The 22,098-nt window shown below is 40.5% G+C and overlaps 2 protein-coding genes across 2 annotated transcripts; both read right to left on the minus strand.

The window, feature by feature from the left end:
• Window positions 1-1,596: 1,596 nt before the first annotated feature.
• LOC311140373 (protein rapunzel-like) lies at window positions 1,597-13,835 on the minus strand. The gene is made up of 3 exons (XM_084175402.1): window positions 13,777-13,835; window positions 10,114-10,170; window positions 1,597-6,789 (listed from the first exon to the last, which is right to left on the minus strand). Exon 3 carries the CDS (start codon window positions 6,695-6,697, stop codon window positions 6,014-6,016), a length of 684 nt encoding a protein of 227 aa, XP_084031528.1. The 5' UTR covers window positions 6,698-6,789; window positions 10,114-10,170; window positions 13,777-13,835; the 3' UTR covers window positions 1,597-6,013.
• On the minus strand, window positions 7,800-8,474 carry LOC311139980 (protein rapunzel-like; the record flags this gene model as incomplete). The annotated part of the gene is made up of 1 exon (XM_084174965.1): window positions 7,800-8,474. The coding sequence occupies one exon, from the start codon at window positions 8,472-8,474 to the stop codon at window positions 7,800-7,802; it is 675 nt and encodes a 224-aa protein (XP_084031091.1).
• Window positions 13,836-22,098: the final 8,263 nt, after the last annotated feature.

The raw sequence follows: 22,098 nt of genomic DNA on the forward strand, positions 1-22,098 counted from the left end.
CTTGGGGGAAGAAAATGGGCCAGTGTTAGAAATGTTCATACTTAATTCTGGTCCCAGTCCGTCCCTGCATGGACTTCTCAATTCTCAGCTCCTACCTTTTTCGATGTCTCAGATACAGTCAGGTCCATAATGATTGGAATCCTTGAAAAGATTAGCAAAAAAAGACTGAATAAAAGAAATAATACAAATACTGAGCTACGTTGCATAAAGAAAGTCTACATGCCCTTGAACTTTATTTCCTACAGATCTACACAACCTACAAAAAAAATTAAAATAATAATAATACGGATAATGTGTATTTTGCATTCAAATGTGTGTAATTGTCCTGCAGAAAAATAAAATCCCAGGGTTAGGTTTTCAAAAGACAGGTGAGTTTTCCTATAACTTTTGCCTGGTCTTTGCTTCTTTCATATTTATTTTGATCCTAACAAACTCCAAAGGCCCTGCCAGTGACAAGCATACCCATAACATGATGCTGCCACCACAATATTTGAAAATACAAAGGGATCAACAACATTACATTCAGTCCACATTACTGACCTGTATGACAAAGTGAAAAGAAAGAAGCCTGTGCTAAAAAATCCACTCCAAATTATCCATTCGGTTTGCAACAAGGCTGTTAAGTAATACTGCAAGACAAAACAGCAAATAAATTAACTTTTTGGCTTAAATTCTAAACTACATTTTGGTGGCAGCATCACGTTATGGGTATGCTTGTCATCGATAGGGACTGGGGAGTATGTCAGGAGCAAAATAAATATGGAAGGGGCAAAGCCCAGGTAAAAAGTTAGAGGAAAACCCACCTCAGTCTTCTGAAAACCTAACCCTGGGATAGAGTTTGATTTTTCAGCGAGACAATTACACACATTTTGATGCCAAAGACACACCAGAATGGCTTTCCAAGAGGTGTTCCTGAGTGGTCTAGTCTCAGTCTCAGAGCTTGAGCAATTTTGACAAAAACAATGGATATATGTTACCTTAAGAGTTGTGCAAAGTTGATGGAATCTTATTCCAAATGATTCACAGCTGTAATGGCTGCCAAAGGACTTCCACCAAGTATTAATTCAAGGGGGTGGAGACTTATCCAATTATGATATTTCTGTTTAGTTTGTATTCGTTTAGAAACATTTCTATAACCTTCTTTCACTTTGAAAATGTGGAGTAGGTTGTGTAGATCTGTAGGGGAAAAAATCAAATTTAATCCCTTTTTTGATGTAATTTTCAGGCAGCAAAATGTGAAACGTGAAAAACTTTCTGTTGCATGCTCAAAAAATGGTGTAAATTATTGTTATTTTATACTAATACAATTTCTCAGAAAAATAGATTTTGTTTAACAAGTCTCAAAAGATAGGGTAAAAAATTATTGGCACCCCTGTTTTCAATACTCTAGCACCCTCCCATTGCGAGGATAACTACACTGAGCCTTTTCCGAATTGCATTATTTATTGTATAGTCTTTTTTTATCAAGTGTGCCAATAATTATGGACCTGACTGTATGTATTGCCCCTCATCATTTTGAGATAAACCAAGTTCAAATGATGATACTATTGTGAATGCCTCAATATATTTTAATGTACAAAATCAACCAAATAAAAGTGATATTTAATGTTCAATCTTTATTGATAGTGCTGCATAGCACATCCAGGCAACAAAGAACAACATAACAATAAAAAGGCTATGACGTTTAGATGAGGAGCACATATTTTCAGAAAGCCCTAAAGAGGTAAATATATTTCCATCTATTCATTTTAACAGTGCAGAATTATAACTATTTAACAGCCATACATCTCGGATGTAACAATATGAGAGACAGGGACTGGTACCACAGAATAGCCATTCCATTGAATATAGGGTTATGAATCAGAGAGCTCTCTTGGATCGGTGAGCATAGAAATGGCATCAATAACACTGGAAATCTGAGTAATGGGGTTAATAGCACAGAAGAGATCAAAACAAACTGCAGTGCTTTAGAGCACAAGAACAAATGAAGTAGAGAACATAACTTTGTGAACCCTTTCTTAGGCAAAGACATAGTAAGGGGACACGGAACGTGGACCACAGTGTAAGAGGAGACACTGTTGGTCAGTTATGAGAGGATACTGATCAAAATAAAAACTACTATGGAAAATTAAGATATATAAAATCCCCAAAACATCCCATAATATATTTTAGTCATTTATTATCTTTTACCTCACTTTTGGTGTAAATTGCTTCAAAATATGAAAATAATATAATACATTAAGTGAAAAGAAAGAGGGGCACAGAGCAAAGACAATTCCCCAGAAATCAAATTACTTAGGGTGTGTTCGTAAATTCACTCTGGAGTGCCAGAGTGCGCTCTGGGCCTTCGTATATTCAGAGCGTTGTCAGATTCTCCGTTTGTAAATTCAGAGCATTTCGCTCTGGCCGAGGAATAGGGTTAATCTGAGCGTTCTGACCTCACAACGGCAGACAAGCACCCAAGCTAACTGGCTAAAGTTGGCTAGCTACTTCCAGACACAAACTGGAAGTGGTCAGAGTGAGAGAACACCTCACTCTGACCATTTTACTTGCCCTAGCAGAGCTAGTTAGGCTGTTTTCATGTTGTCTAGAGCGTTGGTGACTATAACTGTGCTGCTGGCAACAATTTAATTATGGTTTTTTTTGGAGACGTTTACTGACACCGGTCATATTCAACGGGTGTTGCGCGTTCGTAAATGAATCAGTTATTCTGTGCTCTGACACTCAGACAAGAATGCTCTGAAATCAGAGTAGATGGCCAGAGTGAATTTACGAACGCACCCTTAGTAAAAACAAACATTAATTTATCTGAGATACAAGAGAATACATAAGAGAGGAAGCACTTAAAGCTAATGTATACATGTATACTTTGACCTTTTGTTTTGTTGTGTGGTTAGTGTAATGAGTTGTCACGTATAGTTTAGTGTTGTCACTGCACTTGGTTGGCTTACATCACACCCACCATAATGTAGTGTGTTCATGAAAACAAATGGAAACACCATACAATATGGTTGAAACGGAAAGAGTAGTGTTTTTGGCAGTATAGTAGCCCTGTTTTGGTATTAAATTGAACAGGCTACAAGTGTTTAGTGTTAGTTACAGTATGATTATCATTCCACTGACTTCATTATCCGGGCCAAAGCGCTTTGACAGACAGTCTAGTGTTTTTGTGGAATAATTATGGAAGCAACATCATGCTAGTGTTGTGTGTGTGTGGCATTAACTATAGAATCCCCGTCATACATCCATTCTTAGATAACTTTGGATATTTGTTTTCAGTTAGATTTGGGTTAAATTCGATTTTACAGTGCATTATTTATCAATACTTCTTTAAAGCTATTTCCACTTAAATGGTAAATAATAGTTAATTTAGGTGCAGATATATAGTTACAAATTACCTAAGGTAATAAGTAAAGTAATACCCTTCTAATTAACCCACTGTAAAGTAAGTTTTCTTTTGTATTTACAGTTGAAGTCGGAAGTTTACATACACTTAGGTTGGAGTCATTAAAACTTGTTTTTCAACCATTCCACACATTTCTTATTAACAAACTATAGTTTTGGCAAGACGGTTAGGACATCTACTTTGTGCATGACACAAGTAATTCTTCCAAAAATTCTTTACAGACAGATTATTTCATTTATAATTCACTGTATCAAAATTCCAGTGGGTCAGAAGTTTACATACACTAAGTTGACTGTGCCTTTAAACAGCTTGGAAAATTTCAGAAAATGATGTCATGGCTTTAGAAGCTTCTGATAGGCTAATTTACATCATTTGAGTCAATTGGAGGTGTACCTGTGTATGTAATTCAAGGCCTATCTTCAAACTCAGTGCCTCTTTGCTTGACATCATGGGACAACCAAAAGAAATCAGCCAAGACCTCAGAAAAAAAATGGTGGACCTCCACAAGTCTGGTTCATCCTTGGGAGCAATTTCCAAATGCCTGAAGGTACCACGTTCATCTGTACAAACAATAGTACACAAGTATAAACACCATGGGACGACGCAGCTGTCATACCGCTCAGGAAGGAGACGCGTTCTGTCTCCTAGAGATTAATGTACTTTGGTGCGAAAAGTGCAAATCAATCCCAGAACAACAGCAAAGGACCTTGTGAAGATGCTGGAGGAAACAGGTAAAAAATAATCTATATCCACAGTAAAACGAGTCCTATATCGACATAACCTGAAAGGCCGCTCAGCAAGGAAGAAGCCACTGCTCCAAAACCGCCATAAAAAAGCCAGACTACGGTTTGCAACTGTACATGGGGACAAAGATCGTACTTTTTGGAGAAATGTCCTCTGGTCTAATGAAACAAAAATAGAACTGTTTGGCCATAATGACCATCGGTATGTTTGGAGGAAAAAGGGGGTTGCTTGCAAGCCGAAGAAAACCATCCCAACTGTGAAGCACAGGGTTGGCAGCATCAGGCTGTGGGGGTGCTTTGCTGCAGGAGGGACTGGTGCACTTCACAAAATAGATGGCATCATGAGGAAGGAAAATTATGTGGATATAATGAAGCAACATCTCAAGACATCAGTCAGGTAGCTTAGTGGTTAAGAGCATTGTGCCAATAACCCTGCTAAATGACTAAAATGTAAATGTAAGTTAAAGCTTGGTCACAAATGGGTCTTCCAAATGGACAATGACCCCAAGCATACTTCCAAAGTTGTGGCAAAATGGCTTAAAGACAACAAAGTCAAGGTATTGGAGTGGCTATCACAAAGCCCTGACCTCAATCCTATAGAACATTTGTGGGCAGAACTGAAAAAGCGTGCGAGCAAGGAGGCCTACAAACCTGACTCAGTTACACCAGCTCTGTCAGGAGGAATGGGCCAAAATTCACCCAACTTATTGTGGGAAGCTTGTGGAAGGCTACCCGAAAGGTTTGACCCAAGTTAAACAATTTAAAGGTAATGCTACCAAATACCAATTGAGTGTATGTAAACTTCTGACCCACAGGGAATGTGATGAAATAAATAAAAGCTGAAATAAATAATTCTCTCTACTATTATTTTGACATTTCACATTCTTAAAATAAAGTGGTGATCCTAACTGACCTAAGACAGTGAATTTGTACTAGGATTAAATGTCAGGAATTGTGAAAAATTTAGTTTAAATGTATTTGGCTAAGGTGTATGTAAACTTCCGACTTCAACTGTAATTGGCCTGTTCTGTTAATAGTGGCCACAGTATAGATAATGTTTTTTACTGAAAGTGCTAGGTTGCATCAGTGGCACTATTGGACTTGCATGGAGTATATATATATATATGTTCAAATAGATACCCATTATGGTGAATCTTACATTCATGCAACAGAATGAGCCTGTTCTCTCTGTCTCCCTCTAATTCACCAGCGAATTTCTAGGCAAGGCAAAATATTTTTTTAAGTGCTGAATATTGTCAGACATTAAAACCACTCTCTCTTACTCTTTAGAAGACAGGAATGGCATAGTTACATTTAATTGAGAGCCAGTCCAAAGGTTGATCGTCAGACCACTGTGTATGCAGGTTTCCATATCAACATTCACGTATATATTATATAGGTCTGTTAATTGACTACTGCTGTGAATGAGGCAAATCACTAACTGTTTTCATTCAATCTACTTACCTCTAACTCATAGATACCAACAGTAAAGAAAAATTAATCCACATCACAGGAGGCTGCTGAGGCTCATAATAATGGCCGGAACGGAGCATATGGAATGGCATCAAACACCTGGAAACTATGTGATTGATGTATTTGATACCATTCCTCTAATTCCGCTCCAGTTATTACCATGAGCCCGTTCTCCCCAGTTAAGGTGCCACCAACCTCCTGTGATCTACATTCAGAGTCAATTAACTGGTTGAATAAACACAAAGAAGTTGTATACACAGCTGTCCTGGAGTAAGGAGATAAGTGATGGAAGGAAGGATGGGGGATCCTAGGTCATAGAGGGAATGTGGAGAAAGTCCTACGTATGGAGGACAAGTAGCAGAGGAGCAGCCTCTACACCTCCTTCTCCTCTTCACTTGCACTTCTGGAGGGCCTCTTGCATCCTCTCCTGCACGTGCTCCATCTTCTCGGTCCACTCGTCGCTGATACCCTCCTCGTCGTCTCCGATGACGGCGGCATAACCCATGAGGGCAATCAGGCCGATGCAGAAGAGGTATGTGAGGCGCGTGCACAGGTTCTCCATGGTGCGGCGGTCGCCCTGCGAGTGCTTCAGGTACACCTCCAGGATGGGCCGGCTGAACAGCTTGGGCTTGCCCACCACGCCCTCGTAGAGTGTGTGCAGGTTCTGGTCTCCCAGGTCGTTGGAGTAGCTCTCCTCAAAGTCCTCCTTCTTGCGCTCGCAGTGCACGGGCCGCGCCTCCACCATCTCCATGAACTTGCGGAACTGATTGCGCAGGTTCTCCTCCACACGGCAGTACTGGCCGTCCAGCGTCTCCTTCTTGATCTGTAGCAGGGCGCTGTGGTTCTGCTGGGACAGCTTGTCCAGGGCACGGTTGACAGAGCCAAACTCGCGCTTCAGCGTCTGGATGTCCTCATCGTCCACGTGGTGCAGCACCACTCGGATTAGAGAGCCGGCCACGCCGAAGATCGGGTTGACCACAGCCGCAGCAGAAGAGATGGTGGCAACACACTGCAGCACCTTCACCAGGCCCTGTTTCAGCTTGGCCCGGTCTTCCACGATCTCCATCTCCGACATGATGGCACGCAGGGGGTCACGACACAGAAGTCAAAACCAGGTAGTGCTTGAAAGGGTTGGGGAGGATGGTAGCTTCTGATAGAGAAAGGAGCCTAAGAGAAAGAGAAAGAGAGAGTAGAGCAATCTATTGACAAGTTCTTTAAAATAAAAAAAAGGGCAAGTTTTAAACTCTAATAGTGTTACATTTAACACTAAAAAAGTATATATATTGTCCCACACTGCACAGAGTTAATGTTACACTTTTGAAAGTGTTAGCTTTTTACCTAACACTTTCACAGAGTTTCTGTAACTCTGTAAATAGTTGAAAATGAACACTGGCCAACACTGTTGAAAATCAACTCCATCAGAGTACATTTTTAACTCTTATAGTTGACACTGTATGGTGTACGCTTTGAGTTATACAAAGTCAACATTCTCTGTGTATATGTTTTGAACCTAATAAAGTAGACTATATTTTAACACCATTGGTCTTCTTACATAATTCCATCTAAGAGCATAAAAATGAATAACAATTAATAACAAGTGCAAAACAGCATTTATTTAGAAAAGACAAGAAGTAAAAGTACACTTAAAAAACAACGATATACAAGGTTATCATAAAACACGCATTCAGACTCATTTCTCAAAGTAAACATGACAGCGTTGGCAGTGGGAAATAGAAAACATGAGGGCTGAAGTGCAACACTGCTCATAGCAAAATACTATAAAATCTATATTTAATCAATTGCATTCATTGACAAAGAAGATTGCCCACCACCCAAAAGGTAATTACTTTTCTTTTTAAATTGAGGGAAGAGGACTAGTTTGGTCTCCAAACAGCTTTTAACCTTAAAGGGAAACTTCTGGATTTTGGCAATGAGGCCTTTTATCTACTTCCCCAGAGTCAGATGACTTGCAGATACTCAGACTTCCAGTCATTGCGCTAATGCTAGTTAGCATTGACTCACAAAACTACCTCTAACTTCCTTCATACTGGACACAGAGACATTAAAATTGTACCCACAAGTTCATCTGACTCTGGTGAAGTAGATAAATTGCCAAAATCCAGAAGTATCCCTTTAAAGCCCTCATATGCCCACCCAACCCTGGGAGTGGATGAGGATCAGTTCCCCTCACACTGGACCAGCGCCTCATCCATCTTGGCCTGAATAGCCTTCACCCTGGGGGCCCATTTATCCCTGACTTCATCCTCATCATCCTCTGTGACCACCGTATATGCCATTAGTGTCATCAGGCCCATTCGAAAGACATTAGCCAGTTGGGAGCACTTTTTCTCCATGTCGCCTCGTTCTTCCTTGTGGAGGGCCTCTAGGTACACCTCCAGCAAACCCCTTTGTTCAAAAGTTTTCTCCTCTTCTATGACCCCGCTGTAGTATGTGTTCAGAGCAAGGGTACACTTGTCTCTCTCATAGACCCTCTGGAACTCTGCCATGTAGCCCTCTCTTCCTTCAGGGTCTTTTTCAATCTGCTCCACCATGGTGTTGAGGGCAGTGTACTGGTGCTTGATATACTCTTCATACTTGCTGTACTTCTCAATGACCTCGTCCAGGGGAATCTGCTTCAGAATCTGCTGGTTTGTCTTGGAGATGGTTTCCAGTTTGGCATGGATGCGGCCAAATTGTTGGGCGTCCAGGTCTTGGGTGAGGTCTTTGGCGACAAGGCCCTTTGTCACCTTCACCACTGTGGTGATTATGTTGAAGAGTGGGTTTATGGTGGAGGCAAAGCAGGAGACTTTCTCTATGCCGTTTAGGATTATGAGCACTGTCTCCTTGTCCATGGCTGCTGCTGCACACTGTAGTCCTAGAGAGAGAAGAGAGTATTTTAGTATGTACATCGCTCATGTTTGCAAGTAGTGCCAACTTTATTGAATTTGAATTTATGTGGGGCCATTTGCTTGAACTTGTATTCAGAATATTCACAAAGCAGCCTTGTCAATCTTTTGCAAACTTTTTAGTGTGTGCGCACATTCTGCAGATGCATCTTGAATTTAAGATACAGTGAGCTAACTGTCATAAAGCTGAAGGACAGATTACAGTCTTCTCTTTGAACATCGGTTGACTCTCTACAATATTGGCACACAACATTATACCCCTTATTTTTAACAAGCAGAAAATTATGAGTCGTTTAAAATAGCATATATGCCACACAGATGGAAATGTTAGTTAAATAAATAGTCTTCCCAGAGTATTGATGAATGTACCATTTCTTATGCAATCATTGGAAGGGATTACGTCTTTTGATATCAGTGCGATCTACAGCTAGCACTATTCGATCTGAAATTGTGACCAACAATAGATGTTATTGTGCTAGATAGATTAAATCAATGGACATTGAATCTAAAATTATAATTAGTAATCGAATCTTACCTGAGTGAAGTCGGTAGCTGTTTCCCTCCTTATGGTTCTGTAATAGTAGTCTTGGTAGTTGTGGTTCTGTAGTAGTAGTAGTAGTAGTAGTAGTAGTAGTAGTATTGGTAGTTTTGGTTCTGTAGTAGTAGTAGTAGTCTTGGTATTGCGGTTCTGTTGTCTCTGTACTAGCAGCCTTTATATCCATCTGTAGATCTTGGCCAGTACTCCTTGCCATGTAAGGGCAGGGTGTGGGAGTGACTCATGCATACACAATGCTGATTGGGTTACGGGGAAAAGGCTACTCTTCAATCCACTTTTGATTGGTTCACTATCCCACGACTGCAGTGGAAATCTTTCATTAAAGTGCATGTGACTACAGGAATGAGGAGTGACATTGACAAAGTGCAAAACATTATTGTTTTTTTTTGTCTGTGTCTTCAGAAGGTTTACATAGAAATGATCTTGGAAGTTATGATGCCAGATGATGCAACTGCACACACAAAGAGATACGGAGTTGAGGGTGTCCATGTTTGCTTACATGGGGATATGTAAAACGTACTCCTCAGCCTGAAGTGTCCCCACTTGCGCCACCGAATAGCTAGCTGTTTGCGTGGCGCGACTGGCAAGACGCTTTGGGAGGGCGGTCACATGTGCTAGCAAAAAAGAGATCCTGGGTTTGAGCCTCTGTGTGAGCCGAATCAGGAGGAAGTGGTACTCGCTAAGCAAGAAACGTGAAGTCCATTATACTAACACCAGTACCATAGCTGTTGTGCAAGTGATACAGATTCTCAGCTAAGGGGTGCACAGAGGTGTAGCAACAGCCGAAATAAAACTGTACACATTGCAGTAAGTTTACGTAAAACACCCTTACTTATTATTATGACAGAAATGTAGGTAAAATAGTGAAAGCTTTAATCAAAGTGGTGGTGATATGTAGGCTATATTAAAAAGTGTCAGAGCCTTTGTATCTTCCATGTGAGTAAAATATCTAAGTACAATTCTGAGTAAAATTCTGATATAAGTATTTGTATCTGTTGACAAGTGAGTGGAGGAATTGTAATGGCTTACGTTGAAGGGTTCGACTAGCTCCTGGTCTGTGACTCCGTGCTCTGATCGATGTGACTCCTAAAAAAAAAAGATAACAAACATCAAGATTGGGGGAAAATATGACTGCATCTGTGCGCAGCTAATAGACAGCATTTCTCTCTACAGCCTTTCATGCAGGTTTTAAAAGGGGATCACATTGCCTATCATACAGAGACATTGTATTTGTCAGTGAATGAGTTAACAGCTATCTCTGTTAGCATAGCAGCCCTCCGTTCAGCACTTCAGCACCACGCTGCTTTGAATGTGCTTCTATGGAAAAGACTGATAGCTCCAGTGTAGCTGTGATAGCAGCGCTAGCAGGCGAAATGAGGAAGTCATGCCCCTCAAGTGGAATGAAGCAATGGAAGCTAACAGACACTGGGCAGGACTGAGTCATACAGAGAAGCAGAGACGACAGACTCTCAGAGGTCAATCTTGGTGGAAGAGAAACCCGTACTATGGCAACATAGTTGCTTAAACTGTTGTGTACTACATCAAGGACACTACTGTACACGAAGTGAAATAATTTCACGGTGCTAATTTAACCTGCATGAGTTGAGTGAGAGTGATGGACATTTTCAAAGATCGGTAGTTGTTGCCAAAGGTGTACCTAGATCACTGCGACAGAAACCGAGGTGGCATAGAGGCTAAATGTTTCCGACATGTTTCCACATAACAAAATATTTTGTTGTTGGTTTTTTTAGCTGCGTTTGTCTTCAGAAGGTGTTGGTTTTACATGGAAATGATCTTGAACGTTATCATGTGATGCCACCTGGTGCACACAAAGAGCTACTGAGATAAGGGTGCTCATGGTTGTGTTTCTTTTTTCACAGCTGCTAACAACAGTGTCACAGCTGTCGTGCAACTGACTCCCATTGTCAGCTGTCTCCAAGGAGTGCAAAGAAGAGATGTAGCCAAAATAAAAGGGGGGGGGGGGGGGGCTACTCTTCAATCCACTTTATGATGGCTCACATGGCCACTGCTGCAGTAGAACATACAGTAGCTACAAACCAAAACAGAAGTCTAAAATCTGGAGTAGCAGTGCCATTTGGCAGTGAAGGAGTTAACAATAGCAGCCCTCTGTTCAGCACTTCAGCACCAGGCCGATTTGAATGTGCCTCTATGAAAGAGACTGATAGCTCCAGTGTAGCTGTGATAGCAACGCTAGCAGGCTAAATCAGGAAATCATGCCCTTCGAGTGGTAGTTAGAAGCAATGTGCGCTAACAGCCACTGGGCGGGACACTGAGTCATACAGAGAAGCAGAGGCGACAGACTCTGAGCTCAATCTTGGTGGAAGAGAAACCTGTTGTAGGGCAGCACGGTTGACATAACTATAGTACTACATCAAAGACACTACTGTACATGAAGTAAAATGATTTCACCGTGTTCTAGTGAAGGAATTCAGAGGCTAATTTAACTTGTATGAGTTGAGGAGTAATGTTTGAGAAGTGCTTTCTCAGTCTACACAGTAGCACTTGTGCTCATGTTTAAATATGTTGCAAAACCACGGAATTATAGACCACTGTGTTTTTTTTTAAGCACAGCCTTAATGTACCACATGCCACATGAGCTGAATTTGACAGATATCAGACTGAGAGCAGTGGCTATGTTGAGAGTGGAGTCAAAGTGAGAGCCTGCTCATAATCTCTTTTAGTCTCTCACCTCAGAGTTCAAATGACAGGATAGGAATGCCTGCTGAGACCACAGCCACTACAAACATTCACCCCAGTTGTGGGATTGCAACAGCGGCTAAATGCACAGGGGTTCTGACAGAGGTTCACCCACATGTACAGGCGGAGACAAGGGTTTATCAAGAGTTGAGGCACTGCACACAGTATAGTGTTAGAAACACCCAGGTTGCCTGTCTGTCTTTGGTCCCACTCACTCTTTTGTGCCTGAATCTACCAGAGGGGGCAGTAAATGTACATATTTTAATGGGGAAAAAAACTCTAGTCAGATTTCAGCACCAATGATATGGACTGAGTAGGAGTGTCACTCCAGAGCACGTTTTAACCCTTTACATTCAGGTAAATATTAGTTAGTGGGTTTGGATAGGATGTTATTTAAATTAATATGGGGGAAAGAATGCACTTGAAAATAAGAAAATGGGGAGATAGTAGCTTAAGGAAATCTGTTTTCATGAGAATATGATTCCTTTTATCACATTTTATGACTTTTCTGGCTTTTGGTGCTCAATTAACCCTAACCACACCCGTGAGACAACATATGTCACTTTCTGAGATCTGAAATATATCTATGGATACAATTTCTAATTACTTTGGGTAATTGATTCTCTTTCTGTGTCTTTCCCTTTACAGATAGTACCGCATCTGAGAGGGAACTCGTTACCCATCACCCATCAGTCAACCCAATATCGCTTTGAAAAGTAGGTAATGAAAGGGTTAATTGTTTTCTTTAACCTGGGGAACCTTTTTTTTTTTACTTCTGAAACTACAAAAACAGCAAAGAGTGAAGTAAATTAAGAAACATAAAGCACTATTACAGAAATTTTCACATTAATACTATGTCTAATCATCATCGCAGCAATGCAAGCAAGTGGCAGTGTAATTTAACCCTTTGTGCAAATGAAGCCTGTGTTTAATTGTTCCTCCCAATTGAATGCTTTATAACTGGTGGTTTCAATTCTACCCATCCCATAGTAAACTGTGTTTCTACACAGTAGAAAAGTGTATGCATTGAAAAGTTGATGTATATGGGCTGTTAACCCAATATGCTATTTCAGGGAAACAGCTGATCAGGCCCCACAGCCGTTAAACTAACTTTCCCTTTTAGGTTAACTGATCACCACTGTGCTATAGCTGAGCCTTCAAAGACTCAGGACATTGCAGCACTCCCTGTTTGAAGCAGTTAGTCTAGGCCCATGTCCTGAAACCTCACATACCACAATTATTTCCCGAATAATTAACTTAATTCTAAATTAAAGCTGGTAATTTGTATTCAAACAACATATTTTGCCTGAGCATGAGTGCAAACAAAGCAGCTGCGATGGTGCTTCAATCAGGAAGTGGGCAGTTACTCTCACCACTCTCCCTACAGTGGAGCGGCCATCTTTACAGCTCTCTAGATATGCACATAGCAGAGCAAGCTAACTAAATACTACATGTTATCTCACACTAAAATATTTACAAAGTTTACCATTTGCATGTTTGACCTTTATTTGAATAATTTTCTGTCTCTTATTGTTCAATCATGAAAGGTTCCCATCTTTCTTTACAGAGCACAGGATGTGAGGCAGTTTGGGCACTTCCCTTTGGACAACAGCCCTGAGTCCAATATAGATCAAACAATAACTGACTAATTAACACAATATACAACAATACCATTTCTCCCAGAGTTTTAATGACTTTGTGAGTACTAAATCCAACCCACATCTCCTCTGCAGTAGCACAGAGCCAGCAAGCTCCCTTCCCTTCCCAGCTATGGCTCCCCCTAGCCGTGCTTCCATATTTCCTTGTTTATGCACAGCATAATGTCCTGTCCCTCCCTTCTCTATAACATTATACAGACACCATCTAGCACCTGAAAACCTATCTTTTTCTGGATATATTTTGAGATTAGAGTCTCTATATACCCCATATCCATCCAATGGCACCCTAACCATAGTGGAACATAGCTTTTCTTACCTTTACAGAGTGCCTATCTCTATACCTCTCTCTCCAAAGTCCCAACCTCGATAGCCTCCTTCTTCTTCCCAGAAATCCCTGCAAAAGGGGCACTTCCATGTAAGTTGAATGTGTAGGGGTGCTCATATTGGACTCAACCATTACTGTACAATACAGAGGGCCCCAGATGGTCAGTAAGGGCCTATTTGGGTACATAGTCCCACAAGCGCCAACATGTCCCTTTCAAATGGTATGCCACTGGCCCTATAGTAAATACCCCTCCCCAAACTCCCTCTGTCCTCCCCCCAATGGCTTTCACATCATATGGCCCATCCACCAGTCATACAGCTGATACTGAGAAGCAATTGTCACTTGCTGCACAAATGAGCTCTCAGAGAGTTTCCACTGGGTTTTTATGGATTCACCAAGCTTTGGAGCCTCTTAAAGTGGCCCAAAATCAATGCTAGGGGATATTTCGGACACACAGAGACCCCTTTTTTATTGAAACCTACCATTTGAATGCAGAGGAAAATATTCTGGTGTGAATATGATGCAATCAAGCAAAAAGAGAGCACCGTCTCCAAGTGTCCCTCTCCAAAAGTGCAGAGATGTATCAAGAGGGACAAAGAGTTTCCACTCACACAATGAGAAGGTAATTAAGCCCCTGAAGTTTAAAATGTAATTTTTAAAAAGGTTTGTCTTCATATATTACTAAACAAATCATCCGTTTTTGGGGTGTGCGCTTTGAAAGCCCACCAGGTAAGCTCACCAACTGACAGGAGACACTGCAGTGCACAAGGTAAGGACTTCAATCTTGTTCAAAACTATATGTACATACATAAACTATTTATTTAAATTATTTTAAGATGTCATTTAAAATCAATGGTGTATCATCTCAAACTGAAATTATACATATTTACCATATAGTCTACAATATACTACTTTATTCTAATATTTTATTCAGCACTAGCCTATATTAGCCTACAGTTGACAGCATGGTCCTGAAATAAGATAACATGCTAAAATAAATGTACATAAACGTTAAGTCTTTAATATCAGAAAATGAACAATACTTAGCCTAGCAGTTTAAGACTTGACTGAACCAAATTTGATGTAGCCTACCTGAATTAGCAGCTATATTTCAGGATCAGACAGTAGGCATCATCATGAAATCAAATGACTATGCTTTCAAAAGGTCCAGTGTTTTAAAAACAAACACTAAAACCTTGTAGTCTTATTTCACAGTATTTCCAAGGTAGAAGTGGTGGGAAAACAAATGCCAGTATTTGGTTTCCTGCGAGTCCAGACTTGAGCTGAGCCATGTCCTAAAACAATAAGACCCCCAAACCAGTCGACAACTGCCCAAAGCAACAGCAGGTCAATCCAAACCTTCACAGTGTCAAAATAAGGCGTAAAACATGGTCTTCATTTTAAAACCGTGAATAGCAAACGCCCAAACACCTGCCCAGAACGAATCTCGGCACTACAGCACAGATATGCTATTTAAAATTAATCATGTATTCGTCTTTAAACAACGTTAAATTATATTTAATGTAATAAAAATGAGACACTAGGTACATTTACCTAAGTGTTGTCAGAATATGGAAACAGGCTTCAGCGCAGGACTGTAGCTGTCAGCTGCTGGCGCGCGCCTGTCGCTTTTGTTCATGAGAACAGCCGCAGCTGTCAGACTAGAATTGAGCACATTTATGAGCGGAATAAGACCCAAAAACAGACATGAAGTGGTCATTTATCTGAACAGTAGCCAATAGCCATGGTGGTAATAAGCGTCACATTTGAGTTGTCCGTCGGCGGTTTCAATGCGTAAATATTTACATGGATGTTGCGAAAGACAGACGCCCTTGTTGATGGGAGTTTGTTTGCAGACAGGCAGACCATTGCATGGGCTACAAGGGAAACCCTAACCTAAATACCGGTGCATACTATGCGACAAATTAGGCCTATTATAAGAGCATATGATTTGAGCATTTTACATTTTAAACCATTCCTTCTAGCTACCTAAGGTTGAATTATACATAAGAGATTAATGCTAGGCTAAATGTTGCCCTTCACTACAAGTCCTAACACATATCATTAAAATCAATCAATTTATGCAGTGTAACAGGATCGCATTCCCATATGAAATGAGGCAGTGCAGTGCAGGCTAAGTGGCTACGCTATGGTCTGCGTGCGTAAAACACGTGCCAACGTCACTACGCTTCTACATTGGAACAGAGCATATGGATTAAATACAGTAATAATGAATGAATGCCTTCACTTTTGTTTCATTAATGTTCTCTATAATGTTGTAACTTTTGAATATCTGTACTATTTATCAGCGGCGTCATGCACTCCAAAAATCTGAGGGGGCACAAAGTAGGTGAGGATGGCTTGGGGGTGGTCATGAGCGGGGCTTGGCCCCTGTTCATAAGTTGGAGAATGTAGCATTTTTCAAACACATGAAACATATTTTTCTTGCAATCTAGAGCCATAATCATTATGCTTAATTCTATGTCAAAATGTTTTGTTTTTCTGCTTATCTAAGCAAACCTCTTGAGCTGTCTGTATCCTCCTGACTGGTGGTTATTGTTTAAAGAAATGAAATATGCTTCTCTGCATCTCTACTAAAATCTGGGTAAAATATTGAAAGGAATGTGAGTCTTATTCAGTACATTTAGTTATTGCTTGCTTTTCTAAAGTCTACCAATCTTGCCAGTAGGCATGCCAGCGAAGATGATAGTTAGACAAGCTAGCTACTCTAACTTAATTGATTGCCTCAACCTATCTGGGCTAGCTAAAGACAACTTCATAAAATTGCTAGGTGGCTAGTAGAATTTCAAAAATTGATTAAATTCAGATTTTGTGTCACTGATTTACACACAATACCCCATAATGTCAAAGTGGAATTGTGTTTTTAGAAATGTTTACAAATGAACTAAAAATGAAAAACTGTCTTGAGTCAATAAGTATTCAATCCTTTTGTTATGGAAAGCCTAAATAAGTTTGGAAGTAAAAATGTGCTTAACAAGTCACATAATAAGTTGCATGGACTCACTTTGTATGCATTAATACTGTTTAACATGACTACCCCATCTCTGTACCCCACACATACAATTATCTGTAAGGTCTCTAAGTCGAGCAGTGAATTTCAAGCACAGATTCAACCACAAAGAAGGGCACCTATTGGCAGATTGGTAAAAAAAAAAAAAGAAGCTGACATTGAATATCCCTTTGAGCATGGTGCAGTTATTAATTGTACACTTTGGATGGTGTATCAATACACCCAGTCACTACAAAGATACAGGTGCCCTTCCTAAATCAGTTATCGGAGAGGAAGGGATTTCACCTGAGGCCAATGGAGATTTAAAAACAGTAACCAAGTTTAATGGTTGTGATGGGAGATAACTGAGGATGGATCAACAACATTGTAGTTACTCCACAATAGTAACATAAATGACAGAGTGAAAAGAAGGAAGCCTGTACAGAATAAAAAATATTCCAAAACATGCATCAATGAACTTTTTGTCCTGAATACAAAGCGTTATGTTTGGGCAAATCCAATACAACATTACTGAGTACCACTCTTCATATTTTTAAGAATGGTGGCGGGTGCATAATTTTATGGGTCGGCAAGAACTAGGGAGTTTTTTAGGATACAAATAAACAGAATTGAGCTAAGCACAGGCAAAATCCTAGAGGAAAACCTGGTTCAGTCTGCTTTCCAACAGACACTTGGAGACAAATTCACATTTCTACAGGACAATAACCTAAAACACAAGGCCAAATATGCACTGAAGTTGCTTACCAAGACGACATTGAATGTTCTTGAGTGGCTTAGTTACGGTTTTGACTTCAATCGACTTGAAAATCTATGGCAAGACTTGAAAATGGCTGTCTAGCAATGATCAATAACCAACTTGACAGAGCTTGACACATTTATTAAGAATAATGGTCATATTTTGTACAATCCAGGTGTGCAAAGCTCTTAGAGACATACCCAGAAAAACTCACAGCTGTAATCACTGCCAAAGGTGATTCTAACATGTATTGACTCAGGGAGTTTAATACTTATCTAATCAAGATATATTTGTGTTTTATTTTCCATGAATAAAAATTTAATAAAAATCTTCCACTGACATTACAGGGTATTTTGTGTAGATCATTGACAAAGAAATATCAATTAAATCTATTTTAATCCCACTTTGTAACACAACAAAATGTGGAAAAAAGTAAAGGAGTGTGAATACTTTCTGAATGGACTGTATATACTGTATATAATGTATATATTTTTAAACACGACAAATTTGAGGGGGCACGTGCCCCTGTGCCCCCTGTGGGCATGACACCTCTGCTATTTATGTTTGTGTTATTGTTATAATAAACAAGGTGAAAATAAATACACCAGAGCAATATTTCAGGGTAAGGTTCTTCTGTCCATGATATGCCATACAGTGAGGGAAAAAAGTATTTGATCCCCTGCTGATTTAGTACGTTTGCCCACTGACAAAGACATGATCAGTCTATAATTTTAATGGTAGGTTTATTTGAACAGTGAGAGACAGAATAACAACAAAAAAATCCTGAAAAATGCATGTCAAAAATGTTATAAATTGATTTGCATTTTAATTAGGGAAATAAGTATTTGACCCCTCTGCAAAACATGACTTAGTACTTGGTGGCAAAACCCTTGTTGGCAATCACAGAGGTCAGACGTTTCTTGTAGTTGGCCACCAGGTTTGCACACATCTCAGAAGGGATTTTGTCCCACTCCTCTTTGCAGATCTTCTCCAAGTCATTAAGGTTTCGAGGCTGACGTTTGGCAACTCGAACCTTCAGCTCCCTCCACAGATTTTCTATGGGATTAAGTTCTGGAGACTGGCTAGGCCACTCCAGGACCTTAATGTGCTTCTTCTTGAGCCACTCCTTTGTTGCCTTGGCCGTGTGTTTTGGGTCATTGTCATGCTGGAATACCCATCCACGACCCATTTTCAATGCCCTGGCTGAGGGAAGGAGGTTCTCACCCAAGATTTGACAGTACATGGCCCCATCCATCGTCCCTTTGATGCGGTGAAGTTGTCCTGTCCCCTTAGCAGAAAAACACCCCCAAAGCATAATGTTTCCACCTCCATGTTTGACGGTGGGGATGGTGTTCTTGGGGTCATAGACAGCATTCCTTCTCCTTCAAACACGGCGAGATGAGTTGATGGCAAAGAGCTCGATTTTGGTCTCATCTGACCACAACACTTTCACCCAGTTCTCCTCTGAATCATTCAGATGTTCATTGACAAACTTCAGACGGGCCTGTATATGTGCTTTCTTGAGCAGGGGGACCTTGCGGGCGCTGCAGGATTTCAGTCCTTCACGGCGTAGTGTGTTACCAATTGTTTTCTTGGTGACTATGGTCCCAGCTGCCTTGAGATCATTGACAAGATCCTCCCGTGTAGTTCTGGGCTGATTCCTCACCGTTCTCATGATCATTGCAACTCCACGAGGTGAGATCTTGCATGGAGCCCCAGGCCGAGGGAGATTGACAGTTCTTTTGTGTTTCTTCCATTTGCGAATAATCGCACCAACTGTTGTCACTTTCTCACCAAGCTGCTTGGCGATGGTCTTGTAGCCCATTCCAGCCTTGTGTAGGTCTACAATCTTGTCCCTGACATCCTTGGAGAGCTCTTTGGTCTTGGCCATGGTGGAGAGTTTGGAATCTGATTGATTGATTGCTTCTGTGGACAGGTGTCTTTTATACAGGTAACAAAATGAGATTAGGAGCACTACCTTTAAGAGTGTGCTCCTAATCTCAGCTCGTTACCTGTATAAATGACACCTGGGAGCCAGAAATCTTTCTGATTGAGAGGGGTCAAATACTTATTTCCCTCATTAAAATGCAAATCAATTTATAAAATTTTTGACATGCGTTTTTCTGGATTATTTTGTTGTTATTCTGTCTCTCACTGTTCAAATAAACCTACCATTAAAATTATAGACTGATCATGTCTTTGTCAGTGGGCAAACGTACAAAATCAGCAGGGGATCAAATACCTTTTTCCCTCACTGTACATGTTGATGTTTCTATGTTCATTTTGATGTTTTCTATAAGCACTAGGGCTAGGCAATGGAAGATGGAGTCTACATGCAATAGGTTCTTCAGAATTACAGAGACTGTCTATTCTGTATGCTGCTTTAGTGACGATATTCAATTCAAAATTGTACAGATACTTTTTTTAAGTCAATAAAATGTAATATTTCAAGACATTAAAGTGTAAAGTGTGAGATTGTTACTATAACCTCTTCTCATATACATTGTTTTATAATTCAGTGACCATACAGTAAGTGGTATATAATTCCCTTTTGAGTCTGTAGAATATTATCTAATACAACCTATCATAATCAACATCTCATATCCCACAACCTGCCTTATTTCTGCTTGTGGTCCAAAAGGGGTTATAATAATAAATAATAAATAATATGCCATTTAGCAGACGCTTTTATCCAAAGCGACTTACAGTCATGCGTGCATACATTTTTGTGTATGGGTGGTCCCGGAGATCGAACCCACTACCTTGGCGTTACAAGCGCCGTGCTCTACCAGCTGAGCTACAGAGGACCTGTCAGACTACACTGGTACAACCTCTGAGTTACTCAGCGTTACTCTGCATGCACATTTCCCATCTACAGTTACAATCACTCCACTCATAAGGAGGTTTGTCAAGATAGTTCATCTTCTCAATGTTGTATCAAGCTGCATTTAGTCATGGTAAAGGGTTAATAATTAAGTAATTTGTGCTTATTTTTTTGGTGATGAGTAGAGAGTAGAATAGGGTAGTACTTTATTGATGCCCACTTGGGAAATTGTTTTAGCACTCTGCATCATCAATAAATTACAAGGACAAGAGAAGACATGTAACAAACATGTAAGGGTAGGTGTGAGGTGGGACCCAGGTGCGGTGCAGGATAGACAGTAGGCAGTAGGCAGAGATGGCGAAACAAGGATCTTTTTATTTTAATATTGTATTGATTTTTAATGTTTTTAATAATTATTTAAAAAATTTGGGAGGGGTAGATCAGCTTTAATATTTTAGATAGATTGTAACTTCCATCAATGTAATTGTCTGCATCACTTCCAATCCCCCATGTTTTTTTTCTTCTCGCAAATACATACATACACATACATATACATATACATACAGTGGGGAAAAAAAGTATTTAGTCAGCCACCAATTGTGCAAGTTCTCCCACTTAAAAAGATGAGAGAGGCCTGTAATTTTCATCATAGGTACACGTCAACTATGACAGACAAAATGAGAAAAAAAAATCCAGAAATCACATTGTAGGATTTTTTATGAATTTATTTGCAAATTATGGTGGAAAATAAGTATTTGGTCAATAACAAAAGTTTCTCAATACTTTGTTATATACCCTTTGTTGGCAATGACACAGGTCAAACGTTTTCTGTAAGTCTTCACAAGATTTTCACACACTGTTGCTGGTATTTTGGCCCATTCCTCCATGCAGATCTCCTCTAGAGCAGTGATGTTTTGGGGCTGTCGCTGGGCAACACGGACTTTCAACTCCCTCCAAAGATTTTCTATGGGGTTGAGATCTGGAGACTGGCTAGGCCACTCCAGGACCTTGAAATGCTTCTTACGAAGCCACTCCTTCGTTGCCCGGGCGGTGTGTTTGGGATCATTGTCATGCTGAAAGACCCAGCCACGTTTCATCTTCAATGCCCTTGCTGATGGAAGGAGGTTTTCACTCAAAATCTCACGATACATGGCCCCATTCATTCTTTCCTTTACACGGATCAGTCGTCCTGGTCCCTTTGCAGAAAAACAACCCCAAAGCATGATGTTTCCACCCCCATGCTTCACAGTAGGTATGGTGTTCTTTGGATGCAACTCAGCATTCTTTGTCCTCCAAACACGACGAGTTGAGTTTTTACCAAAAAGTTCTATTTTGGTTTCATCTGACCATATGACATTCTCCCAATCCTCTTCTGGATCATCCAAATGCACTCTAGCAAACTTCAGACGGGCCTGGACATGTACTGGCTTAAGCAGGGGGACACGTCTGGCACTGCAGGATTTGAGTCCCTGGCGGCGTAGTGTGTTACTGATGGTAGGCTTTGTTACTTTGGTCCCAGCTCTCTGCAGGTCATTCACTAGGTCCCCCCGTGTGGTTCTGGGATTTTTGCTCACCGTTCTTGTGATCATTTTGACCCCACGGGGTGAGATCTTGCGTGGAGCCCCAGATCGAGGGAGATTATCAGTGGTCTTGTATGTCTTCCATTTCCTAATAATTGCTCCCACAGTTGATTTCTTCAAACCAAGCTTCCCAGCCTGGTGC

This window comes from Coregonus lavaretus, assembly GCF_964263955.1.
Source record: "Coregonus lavaretus genome assembly, chromosome: 13".
NCBI lineage: Eukaryota > Metazoa > Chordata > Actinopteri > Salmoniformes > Salmonidae > Coregonus > Coregonus lavaretus.

Excerpts from the sequence above, each read along its gene's own strand:
- LOC311140373 (XM_084175402.1), bottom strand. The coding sequence starts at position 6,697 with ATGTCGGAGATGGAGATCGTGGAAGACCGGGCCAAGCTGAAACAGGGC.